Source organism: Lissotriton vulgaris, chromosome 1_1 (genome assembly GCF_964263255.1).
Source record: "Lissotriton vulgaris chromosome 1_1, aLisVul1.2, whole genome shotgun sequence".
NCBI classification, from domain to species: Eukaryota; Metazoa; Chordata; class Amphibia; order Caudata; family Salamandridae; genus Lissotriton; species Lissotriton vulgaris.
Genome location: NC_141685.1, coordinates 313,385,646 through 313,408,961, shown reverse-complemented (window position 1 = coordinate 313,408,961; position 23,316 = coordinate 313,385,646). Strand labels below are relative to the sequence as shown.

At 43.1% G+C, this 23,316-nt stretch overlaps 1 protein-coding gene across 1 annotated transcript in view; it reads left to right on the top strand.

Annotated features, from left to right (window-relative positions):
- Window positions 1–9,027, top strand: part of LOC147747107 (vitamin D3 hydroxylase-associated protein-like) — a 329,790-nt gene extending 320,763 nt beyond the window's left edge. Inside the window, exons 15-18 of the mRNA XM_086952358.1 lie at window positions 755–1,109; window positions 3,439–4,754; window positions 6,084–8,366; window positions 8,734–9,027. Coding sequence (XP_086808484.1) covers window positions 755–883 — 129 coding nt within the window. The 3' untranslated portion in view covers window positions 884–1,109; window positions 3,439–4,754; window positions 6,084–8,366; window positions 8,734–9,027. The remainder of the gene's footprint in view (window positions 1–754; window positions 1,110–3,438; window positions 4,755–6,083; window positions 8,367–8,733) is intronic.
- The last annotated feature ends 14,289 nt before the right edge of the window (window positions 9,028–23,316 follow it).

Sequence of the window (23,316 nt, the reverse complement as noted above, 5' to 3'; positions counted from 1 at the left end):
TTTAACAAATAAAAATGTATTATTAATACCAATAGTATCGACAATCTACACTATCAGTATGTTGTTTAAAGCACTTGTTGAATTTAATCATGATCTGTGACCTTGTTGTCCACTGGAGTTTGCCTCTGTGACCACTGTTACGTGCTTGACTAGTTCTTTCCAGAGATGTTTTAAGGCATGGGCAAAGTGGGCGCTGGAGCGGGTCCCCAGCCTTTTAGTGGTCCATTCCGCTAATAAAGCCAGCACTGTTCAGCAGAATATTGCCCTAATTACTTTGAACAATTCTTAAACAGATTGTTTTAAATACCATTTTCCTTTAAGACATTTTACCATGAAATGTTGTGTTTATGTTTTTGAACACCATGCAATATCCATAATTTTTTTAGATTAAAATAGGACTTCGCATGTGAGATTTGTCAGCTGGTCAATAATTTTTATAAACTGCTGCTGCATTATAATATTGAGAACACACACGTCATTATCACGGATTATTAGATGAAAAGACACATTTAGAAGTTGGACCAGTGTGTCTGTGGAGTGTCTGTTACCTAGCCAAAGAGGGCATGAAAGAGTTGAAATTGGATAATAAAATCAAAGCTGTTCCAAACAGGGGCCCTCAAAATACTTTTGGACCATGGCCTTCAAATTCCTTAAGAGGTTCTTTCTCACGTCATGGCACATCTATTTGTTAATTCGGTGATATATCACAGTTGTGTACTGGAAAATGATTCTCGTGTTTTTATTTCCTCTGCAGGCTGCAACAGGAGGTGTTGGACTCCCTGTGGCTGTGCAGTGTGTGGCTCTCACCTGGCAGGATGAACTGTGCCTTCGATTTATGAAAGAGGTTGAGCATGTGACGCACATGAGCAAAATGAAGTTCTAGATTTTACAGTGAATATTATGTGAAAGATGTTTCCTTTCACCTGGTGCTTAATTTGTAAAACAAAATAGGTGCAAGGGCTCTTGTTAGGAGGTCTCGTCCTCTTGCACCATCCATTTCTGAAGTCAGAGCTGCCAATTACAGTAAAAATACACCTACTAATCATCACATTCCTACAAGTTTGATAATTCTGACTATTCCAGTCCCCAAAGCTTTACAAATGTCTAATGTCATCCACACCCCACCTTTCTCGTCCAAACCGTACGCCACAAAAGCAGGGGTCCCTCAAGGTTCTATCATCTCGCCCATGCTTTTCAACATCTACATGAAGTCTTTACCAATACTGATCAATAAATTTCACCTCACGTGCTACAACTATGCAGATGACACGCAAATACTCCTTCAACTGGAATGCCCCAAAGACATTGGAAAATCACCAATTTTCAGCTGTCTCAGAGCCGTGGATCAGTGGATGACTTGGAGCCATCTCAAATTGAATGCTTCAAAAACTGAAATACTCACGTGTGGCGATTGGAAAAATTACAACCTGCTTGCCGTATGGCCAGATGAACTGGGATCACTGCCTAAAGTATCGAAGGAAGTAAGAAACCTCGGAATGACCATGGACTCCAAGCTATCGATGAATGTCCAAGTAAATAAACTAGCAAGATCAAGCTTTGCTACTATAAAAACGCTGAGACGAATTTTCCCTCATTTGGGATTTCCACACAAGGTCCAAGGTACCATCTCCCTTGTTCTATCCAAACTTGATTACGCCAATAGCCTCTACCACGGATCACCTTTAGCGACCATGAAAAGACTACAACGGATTCAGAACTCGGCTGCCAGACTACTCTTGCATATCAAACCACAAGACCACATCTCCCCTGCCTTGAAAGCCCTGCATTGGTTACCGGTTGCCAGAAGATCCACGTTCAAGCTGCTTTGTATTACCCACAAAGCAATACATGGAATAGGACCACTCTTCATCAGGAATAAAATCACCAAACACATTCAACAAAGGAACCTGCGCTCTAAAGGAGCATCTCGCCTCAAAATCCCACCATACAAGAAAAAAACAATGGGTGGCACATCCTTCTCTGTTCAAGCAGCCAAATTATGGAACTCTTTACCCCCCAACATAAGATCCACCGACAACCACCTTGTCTTCAGAAAACAACTCAAGATCTGGCTCTTCCCCACATAAGCACCATACGGAAATAGAAATTTACAGCATATCCCTCTGTATATAAGCATTTGTTTTCACTATAGATATGAACCTATCTTTGTGTATTACTTTATAAAACATGTAAAACAATTATGTTGTTAAGAGAAGGAAAAAAAAATAATAATCATCATCATCAATAAATAAAAATCATTTTTGGTCTACATGTACATACTTCCATTGTACATCTATGTACCTTCCATGTACTTGGATCTGTGTGTCTGTTACTTTTCTCCTGAAAAAGCATATCCAATGCACTACCCTATCTTTCATCCTGTGCCTCTATCAATATATTTAATCTAAATATACTTACTTTTTTATATATCTATATACTTTTAATGTACTTATGGATCTATATACTTATCTCTTTCTTCTAATTTAGCATTTCCAATGCACTAGCCTATTTCTCAGCCTATACCTCACTCATATCTTCTACCCCAACCTTCTGACTCCTCTCAAACTTCTTTCTACTACTCCTTCTAATGCAACACCCTATCTCTCATCCTATAGATCTATCAACATATCATCTACATCCACTCTCTCATTTAGCCCAAACCCCACACCACTACTATGATCGCCAAAATAACCTTTTCTAGACTCTCTCCTGCTCTACACCTCCTTGCATCATCTGACACCTCTTTTTACAAACTCTCCCCTCTGACCCCTTCCCTCCAAAACTCCTTTTTACTCATCCAAAAGCTTCTTCCTACTGCTAAGACTTTAAAAAAAAAATCCTTCACTCTTTTATCCCTCCACTATTCTTTTTCAATAAAAATTAACAGACTAACATGTTTCACTTCTCAAATTCCATATTCCATATTCAACTATACTAATATACTGCCCAAATAACTGAATAACATATCTACTACTCAAATTACTTCATATTTATACCATACTAATTTTCAACACTAACCCTTTATGGGTTCCGGAGTGGCGTGCTACTCGCCAGAAAAGCGCTTCAACGCCCATCAGGGGTAACAAGTGCTATATGAATGCAAATCTTTCTTCCCCTTTTACCCATCCGCTATCCTTCTCATTCCAAGTAACAGACTAATATCCACCACTGAAATTACCTCATATTTCACCATATTAATTCACCACTAATCCTCTATAGGCTCCCTGAATAGCATGCGTCAACAAGCGAGCGATAAATAAATACAAACCTTTGTCCTACTCTATCCTTCTGCTATCATTCCAAATCCAAATAACTGATTAACCTATCCACCACTTAAAATGTACTTGCATGTTTCACTATACTAATTCAACACTAACTTCTCTGTGGGTCCCGGAGTAGCGTGCTACCCGCCGAAAAAGCACTTCGACGCCTCGTCAGGGGTAGTAAGCGCTATATAAATGCAATTACAATACAATACAATACAATACAATTGTTTTGCTGCTCCCATCTCTAAATAAAACAAACCGCACCACCATGTGGCAGACAGTCATATGTACCAGTGTTGACAATTAAGTGCTGGGGCTGAGCACCGGAAACCGATGGCTCAAATTAAGCATTGCTATAATAGTTAGGGTGTGTGAGATTTGTAATTCAGAAGACACTAAACCAGAGCTAATTTTGAATCATTAACTTGATTTAGTACTCTCCTAAATCGGCAATGCAAGTTAGGGTATTATATTAACATCAAATGTCAACTTGCTATATCAAGTTTGTTTAAAATGTGCAGATCTACTGGAATTATGCAGCAGAAAACAACCAAATTATATGGTAGGAAAGAGTGATTTATGCGGCAAGGAAAGGCAAATTATGCAGCATAATTCGGCACATTTTGTAATAGTATTACTTCATTATATCGCCATTTTTAAACTTGGTAACACTGTCTTGGCTTTGGTTGCACCTTCTTAGTACAGTTTAAAACCCAAATATACCAATAGGCAACAGAAAGACCACCAGTCTAGCTTTGCAAAGGGCCTTCCACTGCACCGCAACATGTGACACTGCAGTTTTTAGAACTTTTTTAACCATTTGAGCTCCAAAATATTTTTGGGGTTAAAATCGCAGATTATTCGGCAGATGATGGATTATGTGGCAAATCTATAATGATGCAAAAATCTCCGCACAATCCCATAATTCCAGTAGACCTGGATATGTACGTGCATTATATACCTAATATGTTAGCGTGTTATATACATTATATACCTAATATGTTAGCGTGTTATATACCAATCAAATGTCAATATGGCATATCCTCATCCCGTGTCAGCATGTTAAGTCCACAAAGCATGACAATGTGTTATATCTCCATCACATGTCGATGTGTCAAGTCCCCGTGGTATGTAAGCATATTATAATGTATCAAATGTAAATGTGCTATATCCCTACCACGTCAATGTGATATTTCACATCACATGTTAGTGTGTTATATTAGTATCAAGTTAATATGGTATATCCCTGTTATATGTCAGTTTGTTATATACCCATCAGCTGACAATGTGTTATATCCACATGACATTTCAGTGTGTTAAATCTTTATCACATCAGTATTCTGATGACCAATCCACTTTTAAACTGTTAACCAGCAAAATATTCCACTTCCTTCGTGTCCTGCTGCCCTTACAAGGGCAAATTGCGTCAAAGTTTTAAATTGTGACCATTCTGTCAAAACCAGTGTAATTCGGCCACATTATGGTAGTGTGGATAACTCGGCCTAATAATCAAAAAGAGAATGGACACTAGTTTCTGCAAAAAACCAATAGTTTTTTATCGAGAACCCTCATAGACTTCCTGGAATTATCGTAGCGGTATATCTTTTTTCCGCCCCATCAGGAGTCCTGGCATAGTCATTGGGTCAACGATTAACGTGCAGGATGCCTGCCTCACCAGAGGCTACTTCTGGTATTTACAGAAGTGTCCAGAAATAAAAAAGGAGGGTGAAAAAGTATTTTAAAAAATAATGACTTAGTCAGGACTGTACAATTTAATATCAAAAAAAGGACTAGTCACTATCATTAAGAACCATTGTGATATGTAGGTAGTTGAGTTATTGGGCTACCATATCATTATAAAGGAGTGTCGACATGTTTCAGCTCTCGGGGCCCACCAGGGTCAGGGGAGCTTTCGTCAGGACAGAAACAAAAACAAACATACATAAAGAAAAAACGCACACTATTGGTGTGTGTTACGAAAAGTGATTATTTGGAATTTCCAAGCTGTAAAAAGAAGAAGAAACCAACAAGGAGATTGTGTCAGTTGGTATGCATGTGAGGTATGGCATACTAGTGCACACATTATCAAGCATTATTAATGTTAACAAAGATTAACCCTGTTTGTAAAGGTAATCGGGTAAAAGGAGAATATTGGAGAGACAGCGGTCTGAGGAGGGAGTGGTATACAGCCTTGTGGCTGCTAATTGATCAATGTCTTAAGGACGGTGGTCATACATAAGTCTTCATGTGATAACTGATTGTTGATATTTCTGGGGATCGGATCTCTAGATCGTTACCATGTTAAGGTTTGATACACATGGTAGCGGTTCTATAACCACATTCGACATCAAATAATTGTGACTGTTCTAAAAATGCTATATAAGCGGTATACAGTGGATACACATGCACACACCAGTGTTTTACCTTGTAAGTTCAGTTATTGGCATCAACAGGGACCGGGAGTCGCTTCTGGATTTTTACTAGGTGGGAGACAATGGAGCGTCTATGGTTAGTAGCAAAGGCGTTCTTACCTGATCACTGAGGGAACACAGGAAAACGCCATTCTTACCCATGCGGCGCGGATTTCGTGCCTAGTGCTGACTCTGCCCCTAGTTATGGGCGGGTCTTAGTTCTCCGGTCTTTTATACTGATCAAGGACACTGAAAAAGGACTATTGTGTGTACAGAAAAGGCACTGTAAGATGGTGGAATGTCTAATAGGCTTTTCAGGTATCATATACTAGTTTAGATCTTTGCATTTAGGGGTTATAGCCACAGATTTCTCATTCTCCTGCATGCGGTCAGGCAGGATTAACAGAATTGATAACTCGGCCGTCATGAGTCACGGTGGGCGTGTGCTGATGACGGCCGGGAGCCGTCATGACCACGCCCGCGATCGGAGTGTTCAGCACTGCGGCGAAATTCACGCCGCAGTGATGAGGTTAAAGAGTATAGCCTCTCAGTTACAGACACAGACTCCTTACCTATGCAGTAGACAGGTGTAGAGGATGAAGCTGTTCCACATAATTCAGAATCTGCCCTTTTCCCCTAAGGAGCAACAAGGACCCCTGCATATTAAGTACTACATTTAAAAATGCAGCATTTGCAAAAGCTTTGCTAGCTCTTTAGTTACAATCATTGCTAATTACGTATGTTTGCATGCATTGTATTGGATTATTGTTTCAAATTTTAGACAGCGGCCCAGATTCTAAAAGGTGTCACGCAACGCAGCGCAGCACTCAAAGAGGCTGTGCTGCGTTGAGTGACAGCGAAAGAGCAGGAGAGCGCAATAATCACAAGGTATGCTCTCTCCTCCCCTTTCCCTAGCGCTGGGGCTGATTTCAGCTGCTATGCACCAGGCACTCACCGTAGCGCCATAGTGCTTGGGTGCGTACCATAGGTTTTGTACCCTTCCTGTGGAAAATGCTATGGCTAGACACGTTTAAAACCTTTTCCTAATTTATATGTGTGCGGCACAGTGCAGCACGCATGCAAAGTAGGAAAAGAAAGGAGAAATTAAAACATTTCTCCTATTAACGCCTGTTTTCCAGCTACGTTAATTTTTGGCGCTAAACCGTGTCTACTCATGTTAGTAGATAGGGTTTAGCGTCAAAAAGCATGGGTGGTTGTATGGGAAATGTCTCTGGCACCCATGTAACGCAAAGTATTGCAAAGCAGCGTTTAGCCACGCAAACCAATGCTGATACCACTTTCCTTTAGTTTGCTACTCGCCAAGTAGGTATAACGTCAGGTTAGCGTTAACCTGATACTAAACCTTTGTGAATCTGCGTCGAAATGTCTTTAACCAGGATAGTTCGGGTTATGTATTTGTAAATAAAGTGATTCTAAATGCATGAATAAGTAAAAAAATACATTTCCACATAATATGACTTTTGGCTATGAATGAAAAAATTGTATTTGAAAACTGAGATTAATTGCTTTGTCCTTCTGTGCACGTTGGGATAAAAGTATGTTGAAGAAACTGCAAAAAAAATATATACAACAGAGTATGAAGGTTTCTTCGGATTTGAAAAGCCATCCCCAACACACTAAAAGGTGTGGCCTAATTGAACAGTAGCACAGAGAATGTTTTATCAGTGATGGACTGGCTGAATGAGGAACTGGACAACTGTGATTGACACAGTAGAGGTAGCAGGGTCTGTAGGCAACTCGCCTGCAATGTAGATTTGATATCTACTTGCCAAGACGGACATCCACAGATGCCAAGTCCGGTAATATGTGACATCCCGCCCTGGCTGCTTTGCATCATGAGCCCATGCATAAAATATCAAAAACGAGATTGCAAGTATCAGAATGCAATACCCAGTTAGTTAATTACCAGAAACTGACTGGCGGGGTCCTAAATTTGGACCACGTGGCAGCCGTGCTTCGCTTGATGCCAGTAAACTCTGAGGGGCATATTACCAAGGGCCTTATCGCCGCTTTAGCTGGAATTTTTCCCACTAAAGCGGCGATAATTTTGTCACTCTATTACCTAGCTGTCGCGAACACCAGTTAGCGACAGCTAGTAGGAGATAGCGATCATATTGGGGCCCACTTTGCATGTCAGCGATAATTATCGCTAATGACATGCAAAGTGGGCATGCCTAAATGTTAGCGACTGTTTCCAGCCGCTAACATCCCTATCTCCTATTACCTACTTTTGGAAATATTCGCGCTAAGCGCGAATATCTCCAAAAGCTAACGCCTGCCCAGAGCAGTTCTTAGCCATGTTATCCAGTGGTAGGTGGATAACATGGCTAAGAGCATTAGCTCAGAAATGCATAAATATCGCTGACCTTTCAGCGATATTCATGCATTTTGGCTGATTTTTATCGCTTAGGAGATAAACCTTGATAATAGCAAGGTTTCTAAGCGATAAAAATAGGCGAAGCACGGCGATAAAATTATAGCCGCTAACCAAGCTTAGCGATAATTATCGCTTATTCTTGGTAATATGCCCCTGAATTCGCCAGCCAGAGACACTGCAGCTAGATGACACGGGTCACGCGGTGCTCAGTTATCCTCTGTCCCAGTCCAAGGACAGCTAGGAGTGAGGCCAATGCAGGTCTCAATCCTCACTGTGACGTCCCAAGGTAATGTAAATGTAAATGTAAATGTGTTGTATTTGTATAGCGCGAACAGTAACCCGTAAGCATCCCAGCGCTTGTACTCCTACCACAAGGGAACCCCTCCTGGCTTTTCCTTGTGAGGTGTCCACTCCTGGGCATCCCATGGTGAAACCAGGCATCCTTTGTGTATCGGGGGCCGTTGTGGAGACTAAGCAAGCTATTGCCCAGAGTTGCAGCGTGGGGCCCATGCTTAGATTCGGCACTGAGGCGAGAATATCCGGTCAGAGGAATTTAAGCCCGATCCCGCCGAGGCGGGAATCGAACCCTGGTCCCTGGCCAGCGCTCTGCATCAAGGTCTGCCGCTCTACCCATTGAGCCACACTTCTCCACGTACAGAATATGCAGAGGCAGGTATCAGCATGCATTGCTGTTCATGATAGGTTCTGCTTTCATGGGGAGAAACGCAGGCAGGCCCATGCACCCCCTGCGGTGCAGGGGTATGGGGGGGTGCAAACTTCGAGAGGCACTTTAAGCCCAATGCCAATGAATATCTGTGAGATATGGTAGACTCAGTGGCCCCTCATCACATTCTGCAAGGGAGGGGGCAATCATTTTGAGTTATACCCCAGTTTTTTGCACTATTACGTGTTCTAAAAATAAAACACAAATAAAACTGCATTCCAAACCACAGTACGTCTTGCAACCATTATTTATAATAATGAGGTGCAAATGTCAGGCCTCTTGCATGTGTGTGCATGGGAGATGCATCGGAGAGTCAAAGGGAGAAATCTCGTGAAGAATTGTGTTAGCAAACATCCTGTTCGACCCAGTCCTCAGACCCCACTGGAAAATCAAATGCCATTTTGTGCTGACATTTTGCTGGGTCTCTGAAGAGTCACTAGATATTAATGGTAAGCTGTAAGAGACTGAAGCGTCACAAGTCAAAAATTATGTTATGCTGGTCCCTTGGTTAACTGGTGAAGGGTAGATTTGTTTGTTAAATATTGGGGTATTTGAGTATCTAGATGAAATGGGAGATGTCTCGGTGAGAGCTCCTCTACCTTTGCATTCTTCTCTCCTTATCCTACCATATGGTCTTCTCACACATAAATTCAAGTCACTACACAACTTGGGACTGCATACCTCAATCACCAACTTCACTTCCACCAACCAGCCAGACAACTTTGGTTAGCATTAGTCACTCGAGCGCACACCGGATCCAGGGAAGCAGAATGGGAGGTCGATCATTCTCCTCCGAAGCTGCCAAATCCTGGAACGACCTCCCTCCAAAACATCAGGGACTTTCTCTCGATTCTTAAATTGTGCAAGAAGCTGAAGATCTGGCTATTCAATTATTTTTCTTGCGGGACCGTCGAGACTGCCTGTATTCAGGACCAGCCTCACTACACGCCCACACTCACCTACTCAACACCTGAATATTTTGATGGGTGACAAGTAGCACTCTACAAATCTACCTTACATTAATTGGATCTGACTCTGGCACTGTGAGTAGACTGGGAAGTGATTATAGAATTGTGACCCCAGAGGAAGTCTGAAGGGCTGAGCCAGGCTGCCCATATACTCCTGAGTGCGCCAACTGCAAAAGGAATTCAATAACAGCTGCAGCACTTGTGTTTTTGAAGGGGGTGCTAATGTTGTTTACTGTCCAGCCCTGTCTGAAATGCTTCATCAAATGCAATGTAGGCACCATAGCTGCCCCATGTCTCCCTGGCATGTTAGAAAAAGAAAAAGTTATGGACCACGTAGAAGCTCTGCAGCAGTGTTGCAGCTTTAAGGTAGTTTCTGGACAATTATAGATCACAAAGGGAGTTATTTCTGATATTTATCTCATTACAAGATCATAACATTATTGTTCTGCTCAGTATTTTGTTACTAAAAGTGCTACACATAAAGCATCGAAATGTCACGCCTAAGCTCAGTAGTCCGCAAACAGAGAAATGTCACACATTAGCAATCTGAAATCTTGGAAGCCCTTTCTTTAACAGGCAAGACCTCAGGTGCATAATAAAATACATGACATGATCACACTTACCTCCAGATCATGCACTGCTGCTACACTGGGCTGAGTCTGCCATTAACCACTTGTGGTACTGTTCAATGGAAGAAGTATCATAGAGAAGGCACATTACACAATCAAGCCTTGCTGCGACAAGATGTCACGTGCTGCAGCCCAGGTACTTGAACATTGGAATGGTGCTCAAGTAGCAAAAGGTGAGTGCTGGGGTGGGCTGGTGCAAAGTGCGAGGGTTAAAAAAAACAGAGTGCATCACGTATGAGGACCTGGTAAAATGCCATGCCATGCTAGGCTGGCACCAGAACTGGAACTTGAGAGAGTACCATCTGCTGTCTAGCCTGACCTTGGCAGACCTTTAAAAATGTTGTATTTTGTTTTCAACCACTGTTACTACAGGTATTTATGCACATGGTATTTTATAGCTCAGACTTAGCTGTGAAACGACAGAGCACAGAACAGAGTGCATGAACCCAGGGATCTGATTCTATATCTTTTACAATGAAGCAGGTGATAGTAATCTCATATCCTTCTGGATTGTAATGTTCTTTGAAATTATGTGTCTTCAGTTTCCTTCTGAATTGCAGGAGGTTTTCTGATGTTGATTCGGATGTTACTCCAGATTCTGGGTTCGTAGATGGAGAAGTCCTCTCTTCTGGTCTTTTCTTGCATGTCTTCATTTGCATTCTGGTTATGACCACTGGCTCTCTAAAGTGGTTAGTTTGTTGGCCAGTTATTTGGGGTAGTCTTCATAAATAGTTTTGAAGGAAATACAATTGATTTTCGTTATGATAAAGATGTGGAGGGGGAGTCATCTTCGCTCCTTCACAGTTGATGTGATTGAAGTTGTTCTTTTCCTTGAGGATACAGGCAGCAAGATGTAGGGTGCTTTCCAGAGAGTCGAGGAGCTCACTGAGCAGAGCTTTACCTTCACACCGGTAGGAGAGGACCAGTGCTTACATTGCTGTTCTGAAATTGGTGGCATTAATATGATCCAAGAGGGTTCTTGGCAATGTGGTCTTTCAAGGAGAGGACTGTGATGAGGGTGAATCCAAGGGATTTTGCATTTGTCATTAGCTAGTGGTGAGGCCATCTAGGTTCATTTTAAAAAGCTCAGTTTGAATCTGCATTGTCTGTTTCTAATGTGAAGACATCTAAAATGGGCTTCGATTGAAATTCCATAGAACATATTATCAAGCCCATTATCGCAGCGGCGATAATATTATCTATAACATTAGTTTCCCCTTCAAAAAGATATGTGCTGCAGCTGTTATTGATTTCCTTTTGCAGTTGGAGTATATGGGCAGCCTGGCTCAGCCCTTCAGACTTCCTCTGGGGTCATAATGCTATAATCACTTCCCAGTCTACTCACAGTGCCAGAGTCAGATCCAATTAATGTAAGGTAGATTTGTAGAGTGCTACTTGTCACCCATCAAAATATTCAGGTGTTGAGTAGGTATAATTTTATATTTTATCGCCCAGACTTGATAATATGCCCCTCAGTATTTGTTGAGTTGTGCTTAAAACAGGTGCTCGACATTCGATTCTCTACTAGTTCAAGGAAGACTTTAAGTTGCTGAATGTCTGGAGCTGAAGAACTTTTGAGGAGTTGTGTATTATTCATTGTACTAATAGATCTTGATGTTGCTGCCAGTAAGAAGGCTTAATTTGAGCGGTGGACATGTGAGTCTGTTAGTTGGATTGAATATGATAATGGAGGGATAGAAGAGGGAAGAGTCTAGAAAGTGTTATTTGAAAGATCATAGTAGTAAGATGAGTTTTGGAATGAGCTAAAAGGAAAGAGGGAAGAGTCTCTAGAAAAGGGATTAGATAGATCATAGTAGTACAAGATGTTTGGGATGAGTAAAAGGGAAACATGAGGGGTACATGAGGGAACATTTTAGAAAGGGTTTTAGAATGAGGATTGGGGTGAGCCAGGAGGGATAGAGGAGGTAAGTGTCTAGAAAGGGTGATCTTGGAGATTATAGTAGTAGAATGATGTTTGGGATGAGTCAGAGTGGAGGCAGAGGATATATTGAGAGAGGTATAGGGTGAGACAGAGTAGTGTAATGGAGAGAGCGAAGTTTTTTTTTCTTTGCATATGGGCATGCCTTGTGTATAAACAAAGAGGCAGCAGGGCACACGCGCTAGTAACCTCAGCATTAATTAAAGATGGCATAGATCATACACACACACGCAATCACACCGCGGGACTGCAACATGCTAAAAAGAAACCACAACAGCAACGCCAGCGTTAAACACATCTATTAGCACCGACTGCAAGGAAGATGCTACAGGTTGCAGCAACTGCAACACAGTCGCAAACAAACAGCACAACATACAATAACTGGCAAACATAACAACATGGAGTAAGACACACCCAACAAAAATATAATTTAATTCATGTATGATCTTTAGTCTTGGACCATTGTTTTTCATACTGTACGTAATTCAGGTCCATGACCATCTATTGGGTCACCCCATTTTTTGATAATGGCTACCTTGTGCAGGTAATTCCTGCGAGGGTGTTAATGTTACTGTTTAATTGTTTAAATGTGTGCTTTGTTTTGAGTTACAAATGCCCACGCACTATTACTGCATGTATATTTACGGACACTACTGTGACTGACGTAAATGATATGTCTGACAAAGAAACATTGTCATACAGCGAGGATTATATAGACCAATTGCTAGCAGCACAGGGAGCTGCTGGCTTCCTGGGAGGGGACACCCCTAATATCGACATCACACTTAATGAAAACATTTCAAAGTTAGAGCGTCTTCAAAAAAAGCTCATAAGAACTAGACTACATGGACACAGATTAGCGAAATATCTTAAATCCAACGTAATCCCCGTTGGTTTAAGAGTAAGAAATGAGCCAGCAATATTCGTACGTAACCCAAAGTTCAAAGAAAACTTCAGTTTCGTCTCAAATAGTTGTTCCAGGCACTGGATGGTACTTGGGATTAAGACTGCAGTGGAAGAGGTGGAACGACTAATAAAAGAAATAGTAGAACTAAAAAAGGAAATCATTGATGATAAAGCCCTGATTAACTCAAAAGAGGCTTTAGAAAGACTAGAGAGGACGATACGGGAGTTCGACCTTTACACACAAGCCACCAAATTGGACAAAGTAGCGAAAGACATACAATTCTATGACAAAAAGGTTACCTACCCATACTTGCAGGAAGGATATTACGTGAGGGAACAACCGGGCGCTTACTCCAGCAGAGGTAAAAGAGGATACAGAAAATACACAACATTCTCAGGATCCTCGTCAGGTAGCAGCTCAGATAGCGAAACTGATCGCCCAGGCCCTATCACAGTCATCCCCAACACTGAGTACATTTACCCAGACCAACAACAACCTTTTTTTAGCATAGGACCAATGGTGGGACCAACGAGGGAGGGGACGCCCCTGGGGAAGGCACAGGGGCCCGAGAGCAACGACATGGAACAGAAGTAGAGGGAGAACAAGATGCAGTTCCAACAGGAAACACACAGGGACATACAGACCAGACGGCAGCACTACAGATGGTAGTGTACACACCAGAAAATCTGGTGATCAATCTGTCAGACTATCCCTTGAACTCAGACGAACAAAGAGTCCTAGATAAAGGCCTCTCCTTTGTACTAACCCCCATGCCCAACATTTTCAACCTCAAAGTGGAACTGCATCACTTTTTTCGAAAAATAAGACTCAAGCACTATTTTCAAAAAATTCTGCACCACCCTACCTTCGCTGGGAGTGGGCTAAGACCACCTTCAAAATTTAACCTTCCTGCACACTTTATGCCATCTAAAATCCTGGCATATGACACTGTAGTGTTGCGCGATGTGGAAAAAAACGTCTCTGAAAGACAGTATGTTTACAACATCACTAGAGGTGAACGTCAAGCATTTGGTACCCTGAAAAGTAACACCTCAATAGTTATAAAACCAGCGGATAAGGGGGGGCCATTGTAGTCCAAAATCACAATGACTAAACAAGAGTATTCATTTCACAATTGGGTGTCGCAGGCAACTATGAAAAATTGAGATCTGACCCGACCAGGGAACTTTGTAAGAAAATTGACATGATCACCAAACATGACCTTGAAGTAGGCTTCCTCAGCAAACACGAGTATGAATACCTCAACAACAAACACCCTTGGATGCCTTCTTTTTACACCCTCCCTAAGGTACATAAAAGATGCAGGACCCACTGGGTAGGCCAATAATTACAGGGTGTGGTTCCTTACTCGAACCCCTTTGTAAATATATTGATGTTTTTCTCAAACCATTAGCAGAAAACACTGCCACGTAAGAACACCTTGCAAACGATACTACTGTTGGACCAAAGTTCACACAACCAGACGACTAACCTCTTGGCCACCATGGACATCACGGCCCTGTATACCAATATCCCCCAGGATGCTGCTTTGTCTGTCATTGAAGCAGCTTTGAACAAACGCACTGCACCACACCATGTACCCACAGAATGACCCAAAAAGATTTATTTTTTCAGGGCCAACAGTATGTCCAGACGAAAGGCGTGGCCATGGGGGCCAATTTTGCCCCGAATTTAGCTATCATCTTCATGGACGCATTTGAACAGGAACATGTTCTGAACAAATCTAACCCCTATGTTAACTGCATAGAAATGTGGCGTCGCTATATAGACTATGTTCTCATCATATGGAAAGGGAGTGAGGAACAGCTCGTAGCCTTCCACACCTGGCTGAACACATGCTCCACAGACATTCAGTTTACCCTAAAGTATGATAGATCTAAAATCCACTTCCTAGACATCATGATAAATGCGGTGCAAGAGACTTTATACACCAGCCTCTACAGAAAAATCAGCAAGCGTAACACATTACTACGCCACATTAGCCACCACCCACGCAACCTCAGGGATAATCTCCCCTTTGGGCAATTCCTGATGTTGCTGCGGAATTGCTCCAAAAAAGATAATTATTTAAATGAGTCAGCAGGTCTCCTAGCATGCCTGCATGAGAGAGGTTACCCCATCAGGTTAATGAAACCGGCCCGAAAACGTACATGGCATAAACACAGAGAACACCTCCTTGAACCTAGACTCAATAAGAATAGTAACGAGGAACGACTGGTATGTGTGACCACTTTCTCTACCAAAAGCAATGTAGTGAAGAAAATAATCAATCATCATTGGCATCTAATCGCAGATGAATTAGGGAACGCACCACCACCACTCCACGCCTTTAAAAAGGCCAAAAATGTGAGAGTCCATGTTGTTAGGGCAGTACTCCCAACAGTGACTACACCGAGTCAAACAGTCCTTTGGGGAATCCCCCAGTCAAAGGCCACGTGAAATGTGGGCAATGCAAGGCTTGTCCATTGGTCAAGGAAACCAAGCAGATTACGCACAACAATCACACACATGTCCTACAGGACCACAGTAACTGCAACTTCACAGGGGTCATTTACGCCCTCACTTGCCCATGCAACTTCATGGATGTAGGGCAAACCATCCAAAGAGTTAAGTGCCGCATTCTGCAACACTGCAGCCGCATTATATGCCAAACACAGGGGGCACCTCTCGTTGACAAATTCACCAAGTTCCGGCACGAACCGGACAACCTCAAATGCTGGGTGATAGAAAGGGTAAAACCCAACCCTAGGGGTGGAGACTTCTGTAACATCTTTAACACCCAAGAGTGTAGATTCATACACCTTTTCGACACCATCAAAGCGGTCGGAATGTGCATGGAGAAATAAGCATACAGGTAGCAGTGTCCTAGTGACAAGGCCGTCTCTTGCATACACAGTTTAACACGTCTTCTTAAGGACAGCGCTACTATGTATAAAGACCACAACTATGTACACATGGGTTTTTCGAGCTCATGCACACGATTACATTGTAACTGTTTGAAGTGAGTTTTCACTTAGACCATGGGCAACCACCAGTCCGGGTCACCGTTTAGCCAGTAACATGTAATTGTAATAGGGATGATTATATATCCCCGTCTGACACCATTTTGGTACTTGTAACCCTGCAATCACCCGTGTCTAAATTGTAATATACGTTGAAAATACGCCTTTTATTGTCACTGTAAATTGTTTTTTTTTTCATTTTTAAAATATGTGTTCTACTATGAATAGAATCTGGTCCATAGTCTATTCTCACTGCCCCAGGGGTTGCATCACTCTTCCCCGCACGTACAACAACAGGGAGTCTTTCTTCACCCCAGTTACCGCTATCGGCGTGATCCTCACGCTAGGCGCTTCCCTACTAAACGTCCTCGCCACATAGCAATCGGTCTGCCATACCTGACAGCGCGATCGCCTGGCGCCAGTACTACTTTGAATGAGGTAAGCTCACCCGTCCTTTGAGCCCACATTCCCATGGACTAGTTTCTGATCAGGGAGTATTGACACACCTCTTCTCCCCTCTGCAGCGGCAACTCATTCCCTATGGAGAACGAGTTGTGAAACAATCACAGGACGCGCTACCCTTCACCCGCGGGTAAGTGCGGTCCTTTGTCTTTTTTGATGAGCATTACGCTAGTAATTGAGAGCCTGTTTACAGGCTCCTAACTGTACGAGGACCTTGCTCCTGTTTCTAACTTACCACCCTATCATGCCTAGATAAGGACGCCGCTCCCAAGCCTTCCAGAGATATCCATTGTCTCCTGACACGCCCAAGTATTTTTTCTTCACCTTTAAGAAGACCAGGTCTACCCACGAACACTCATGTGTAAGCTACCACTGAGCTAGGATCCCACACCCTGATGATAGGTATTCCTTGTGTGCACAACTTTCACCTTTATTCTAATATTCTAGCCCCAGGTATGTGACATTGCCACATCACCGATACCCAGGTTGCCCAATCCATCGTGAAGAAGACCCACAGGCCTCTCACTCACCCTTGAGCCCCAAGCCGGGTCGAAATGTCGACGCCTTTCCCACCTTGCGCCTGGAGCACCTTTTGTTTATTTATCAAAATGTGCTACTCAGGAATTTATTTTTGACTGTACTGATATAAATCAATGATATTGAATTGATATTACGAACATACGTGGTCAGGTGCCAATAGAGCTGTGACTGTATGACCAGAAAGCACATGGGCTGTAGCAGTGCAAGCTCCCAACACCTGTAAGAGGCAGATGTAGGTTCAGAAAGCACATGGGCTGTAGCAGTGCAAGCTCCAAACACCTGTAAGAGGAAGATGTAGGTTCAGAAAGCACATGGGCTGTAGCAGTGTAAGCTTCCATCATCTGCAAAAGGCAGTCATAAGTTTAGCAAGCACATGGACTGGAACAGTGCAAGCTTGTCTCTCAGCCGTAGTGTGTGTGTGGGGGCAGGGGGAATGGTGAAGCAGAAAGAAAGGCTTTTGGCGCTGTTGTCCTCAAAACTGCTTTCAGATTTTGCACACTAGCCAAAAGTGGCAAGGAAAGCCTATGTCACGTTGTGGTGCCCGCAGTCTGCTGACTCTGCTGCTACAGCTTGTTCCAGAGAGAAATGTGGAACAGAGGTGGGTCACGGCGGAAGGGACTCCTAGGGTTAACTGGCGGGTTGGTGGGTATGGATAGTGCTGCAGTGCTCCTCGGCTGGCTTCTCGAGTGTTTTTTCACTCTCTGCTGACGTCACGTGTGGGTTCCTGGCGGCATGATTTAAAGACTGCTGCTCTTGCACGTCTGAGCTTCAGAAGTGATTCAGAACACTTGTACATTAGTGCCAGCGGTCGAACCATCCCATGCACACACTCGTGCACCATCACGTGTGCAAACACGAGTTCTCTCGGCACGAGAGAGTGCTTTCAAGAGCGTAGTGGATTAAAGGGGGAGGGGCGAGGGAGGGGCACATGCTCGACATTCGATTCTCTACTAGCTCAAGGAAGACTTTATGTTGCTGAATGTCTGGAGCTGAAGAACTTTTGAGGAGTTGTGTATTATCATTGTACTAATAGATCTTGATGTTGCTGCCAGTAAGAAGGCTTAATTTGAGCGGTGGACATGTGAGTCTGTTAGTTGGATTGAATACGATAATGGAGGGATAGAAGAGGGAAGAGTCTAGAAAGTGTTATTTGAAAGATCATAGTAGTAAGATGAGTTTTGGAATGAGCTAAAAGGAAAGAGGGAAGAGTCTCTAGAAAAGGGATTAGATAGATCATAGTAGTACAAGATGTTTGGGATGAGTAAAAGGGAAACATGAGGGGTACATGAGGGAACATTTTAGAAAGGGTTTTAGAATGAGGTTTGGGGTGAGTCAGGAGGTGAGCCCGGAGGGATAGAGGAGGTAAGAGTCTAGAAAGGGTGTTCTTGGAGATGATAGTAGTAGAATGATGTTTGGGATGAGTCAGAGTGGAGGCAGAGGATATATTGAGAGAGGTATAGGGTGAGACAGAGTAGTGTAATGGAGAGAGCGAAGTTTTTTTTTCTTTGCATATGGGCTTGCCTTGTGTATAAACAAAGAGGCAGCAGGGCACACGCGCTAGTAACCTCAGCATTAATTAAAGATGGGCATAGATCATACACACACACGCAATCACACCGCGGGACTGCAACATGCTAAAAAGAAACCACAACAGCAACGCCAGCGTTAAACACATCTATTAGCACCGACTGCAAGGAAGATGCTACAGGTTGCAGCAACTGCAACACAGTCGCAAACAAACAGCACAACATACAATAACTGGCAAACATAACAACATGGAGTAAGACACACCCAACAAAAATATAATTTAATTCATGTATGATCTTTAGTCTTGGACCATTGTTTTTCATACTATACGTAATCCAGGTCCATGACCATATATTGGGTCACCCCATTTTTTTATAATGGCTACCTTGGGCAGGTAATTCCTGCGAGGGCGGTAATGTTACTGTTTAATTGTTTAAATGTGTGCTTTGTTTTGAGTTACAAATGCCCACGCACTATTACTGCATGTATATTTACGGACACTACTGTGACTGACGTAAATGATATGTCTGACAAAGAAACATTGTCATACAGCGAGGATTATATAGACCAATTGCTAGCAGCACAGGGAGCCGCTGGCTTCCTAGAAGGGAACACCCCTAATATCGACATCACACTTAATGAAAACATTTCAAAGTTAGAGCGTCTTCAAAAAAAGCTCATAAGAACTAGACTACATGGACACAGATTAGCGAAATATCTTAAATCCAACGTAATCCCTGTTGGTTTAAGAGTAAGAAATGAGCCAGCAATATTCGTACGTAACCCAAAGTTCAAAGAAAACTTCAGTTTCATCTCAAATAGTTGTTCCAGGCACTGGATGGTGCTTGGGATTAAGACTGCAGTGGAAGAGGTGGAACGACTAATAAAAGAAATAGTAGAACTAAAAAAGGAAATCATTGATGATAAAGCCCTGATTAACTCAAAAGAGGCTTTAGAAAGACTAGAGAGGACGATACGGGAGTTCGACCTTTACACACAAGCCACCAAATTGGACAAAGTAGCGAAAGACATACAATTCTATGACAAAAAGGTTACCTACCCATACTTGCAGGAAGGATATTACGTGAGGGAACAACCAGGCGCTTACTCCAGCAGAGGTAAAAGAGGATACAGAAAATACACAACATTCTCAGGATCCTCGTCAGGTAGCAGCTCAGATAGCGAAACAGATCGCCCAGGCCCTATCACAGTCATCCCCAACACTGGGTACATTTACCCAGACCAACAACAACCTTTTTTTAGCATAGGACCAATGGTGGGACCAACAAGGGAGGGGACGCCCCTAGGGAAGGCGCAGGGGCCCAAGAGCCACAACATGGAACAGAAGCAGAGGGAGAACAAGACGCAGTTCCAACAGGAAACAAACAGGGACATACAGACCAGACGGCAGCACTACAGATGGTAGTGTACACACCAGAAAATCTGGTGATCAATCTGTCAGACTATCCCTTGAACTCAGACGAACAAAGAGTCCTAGATAAAGGCCTCTTCTTTGTACTAACCCCCATGCCCAACATTTTCAACCTCAAATTGGAACTGCATCACTTTTTTCGAAAAATAAGACTCAAGCACTATTTTCAAAAAATTCTGCACCACCCTACCTTCGCTGGGAGTGGGCTAAGACCACCTTCCAAATTTAGCCTTCCTGCACACTTTATGCCATCTAAAATATTGGCATATGACACGGTAGTGTTGCGCGATGCGGAAAAAAACGTCTCTGAAAGACAGCATGTTAAATACAACATCACTAGAGGTGAACGTCAAGCATTTGGTACCCTGAAAAGTAACACCTCAATAGTTATAAAACCAGCGGATAAGGGTGGGCCATTGTAGTCCAAAATCACAGTGACTAAACAAGAGTATTCATTTCACAATTGGGTGTCGCAGGCAACTATGAAAAATTGAGATCTGACCCGACCAGGGAACTTTGTAAGAAAATTGACATGATCACCAAACATGACCTTGAAGTAGGCTTCCTCAGCAAACACGAGTATGAATACCTCAACAACAAACACCCTTGGATGCCTACTTTTTACACCCTCCCTAAGGTACATAAAAGATGCAGGACCCACTGGGTAGGCCAATAATTACAGGGTGTCGTTCCTTACTCGAACCCCTTTGTAAATATATCGATGTTTTTCTCAAACCATTAGCAGAAAACACTGCCACGTAAGAACGCCTTGCAAAAGATACTACTGTTGGACCAAAGTTCACACAACCAGACGACTAACCTCTTGGCCACCATGGACATCACGGCCCTGTATTCCAATATCCCCCAGGATGCTGCTTTGGCTGTCATTGAAGCAGCTTTGAACAAACGCACTGCACCACACCATGTACCCACAGAATGACCCAAAAAGATTTATTTTTTCAGGGCCAACAGTATGTCCAGACGAAAGGCGTGGCCATGGGGGCCAATTTTGCCCCGAATTTAGCTATCATCTTCATGGACGCATTTGAACAGGAACATGTTCTGAACAAATCTAACCCATATGTTAACTGCATAGAAATGTGGCGTCGCTATATAGACTATGTTCTCATCATATGGAAAGGGAGTGAGGAACAGCTCGTAGCCTTCCACACCTGGCTGAACACATGCTCCACAGACATTCAGTTTACCCTAGAGTATGATAGATCTAAAATCCACTTCCTAGACATCACGATAAATGCGGTGCAAGAGACTTTATACACCAGCCTCTACAGGAAAATCAGCAAGTGTAACACATTACTACGCCACATTAGCCACCACCCACTCAACCTCAGGGATAATCTCCCCTTTGGGCAATTCCTGATGTTGCTGCGGAATTGCTCCAAAAAAGATAATTATTTTAATGAGCCAGCAGGTCTCCTAGCGTGCCTGCATGAGAGAGGTTACCCCATCAGGTTACTGAAACAGGCCCGAAAACGTGCATGGCATAAACACAGAGAACACCTCTTTGAACCTAGACTCAATATGAATAGTAACGAGGAACGACTGGTATGTGTGACCACTTTCTCTACCAAAAGCAATGTAATGAAGAAAATAATCAATCATCATTGGCATCTAATCGCAGATGAATTAGGGAACGCACCACCACCACTCCACGCCTTTAAAAAGGCCAAAAATGTGAGAGTCCATGTTGTTAGGGCACTACTCCCAACAGTGACTACACCGAGTCAAACAGTCCTTTGGGGAATCCCCCAGTCAAAGGCCAAGTGAAATGTGGGCAATGCAAGCCCTGTCCATTGGTCAAGGAAACCAAGCAGTTTACACACAACAATCACACACATGTCCTACAAGACCACAGTAACTGCAACTCCACAGGGGTCATTTACGCCATCACTTGCCCATGCAACTTCATGTATGTAGGGCAAACCATCCAAAAAGTTAGGTGCCACATTCTGCAACACTGCAGCCGCATTAAATGCCAAACACAGGGGGCACCTCTTGTTGACCAATTCACCAAGTTCTGGCACGAACCGGACAACCTCAAATGCTGGGTGATAGAAAGGGTAAAACCCAACCCTAGGGGTGGAGACTTCTGTAACATCTTGAACACCCAAGAGTGTAGATTCCTACACCTTTTCGACACCATCAAACGCGGTCGGAATGTGCATGGAGAAATAAGCATACAGGTAGCAGTGCCCTAGTGACAAGGCCGTCTCTTGCATACACAGTTTAACACGTCTTCCTAAGGACAGCGCTACTATGTATAAAGACCACAACTATGTACACATGGGTTTTTCGAGCTCATGCACACGATTACATTGTAACTGTTGAAGTGAGTTTTCACTTAGACCATGGGCAACCACCAGTCCGGGTCACCGTTTAGCCAGTAACATGTAATTGTAATAGGGATGATTATATATCCCCGTCTGACACCATTTTGGTACTTGTAACCCTGCAATCACCCGTGTCTAAATTGTAATATACGTTGAAAATACGCCTTATATTGTCACTGTAAATTGTTTTTTTTTTCATTTTTAAAATATGTGCTCTACTATGAATAGAATCTGGTCCATAGTCTATTCTCACTGCCGCAGGGGTTGCATCACTCTTCCCCGCACGTACAGCACAACAGGGAGTCTTTCTTCACCCCAGTTACCGCTATCGGCGTGATCGTCACGCTAGGCGCTTCCCTACTAAACGTCCTCGCCACATAGCAACCGGTCTGCCATACCTGACCGCGCGATCGCCTGGCGCCAGTACTACTTTGAATGAGGTAAGCTCACCCGTCCTTTGAGCCCACATTCCCATGGACTAGTTTCTGATCAGGGAGTATTGACACACCTCTTCTCCCCTCTGCAGCAGAAACTCATTCCCTATGGAGAACGAGTTGTGAAACAATCACAGGACGCGCTACCCTTCACCCGCGGGTAAGTGCCGTCCTTTGTCTTTTTTAATGAGCATTATGCTAGCAATTGAGAGCCCGTTTAGAGGCTCCTAACTGTACGAGGACCTTGCTCCTGTTTCTAACTTACCACCCTATCACGCCTAGATAAGGACGCCTCTCCCAAGCCT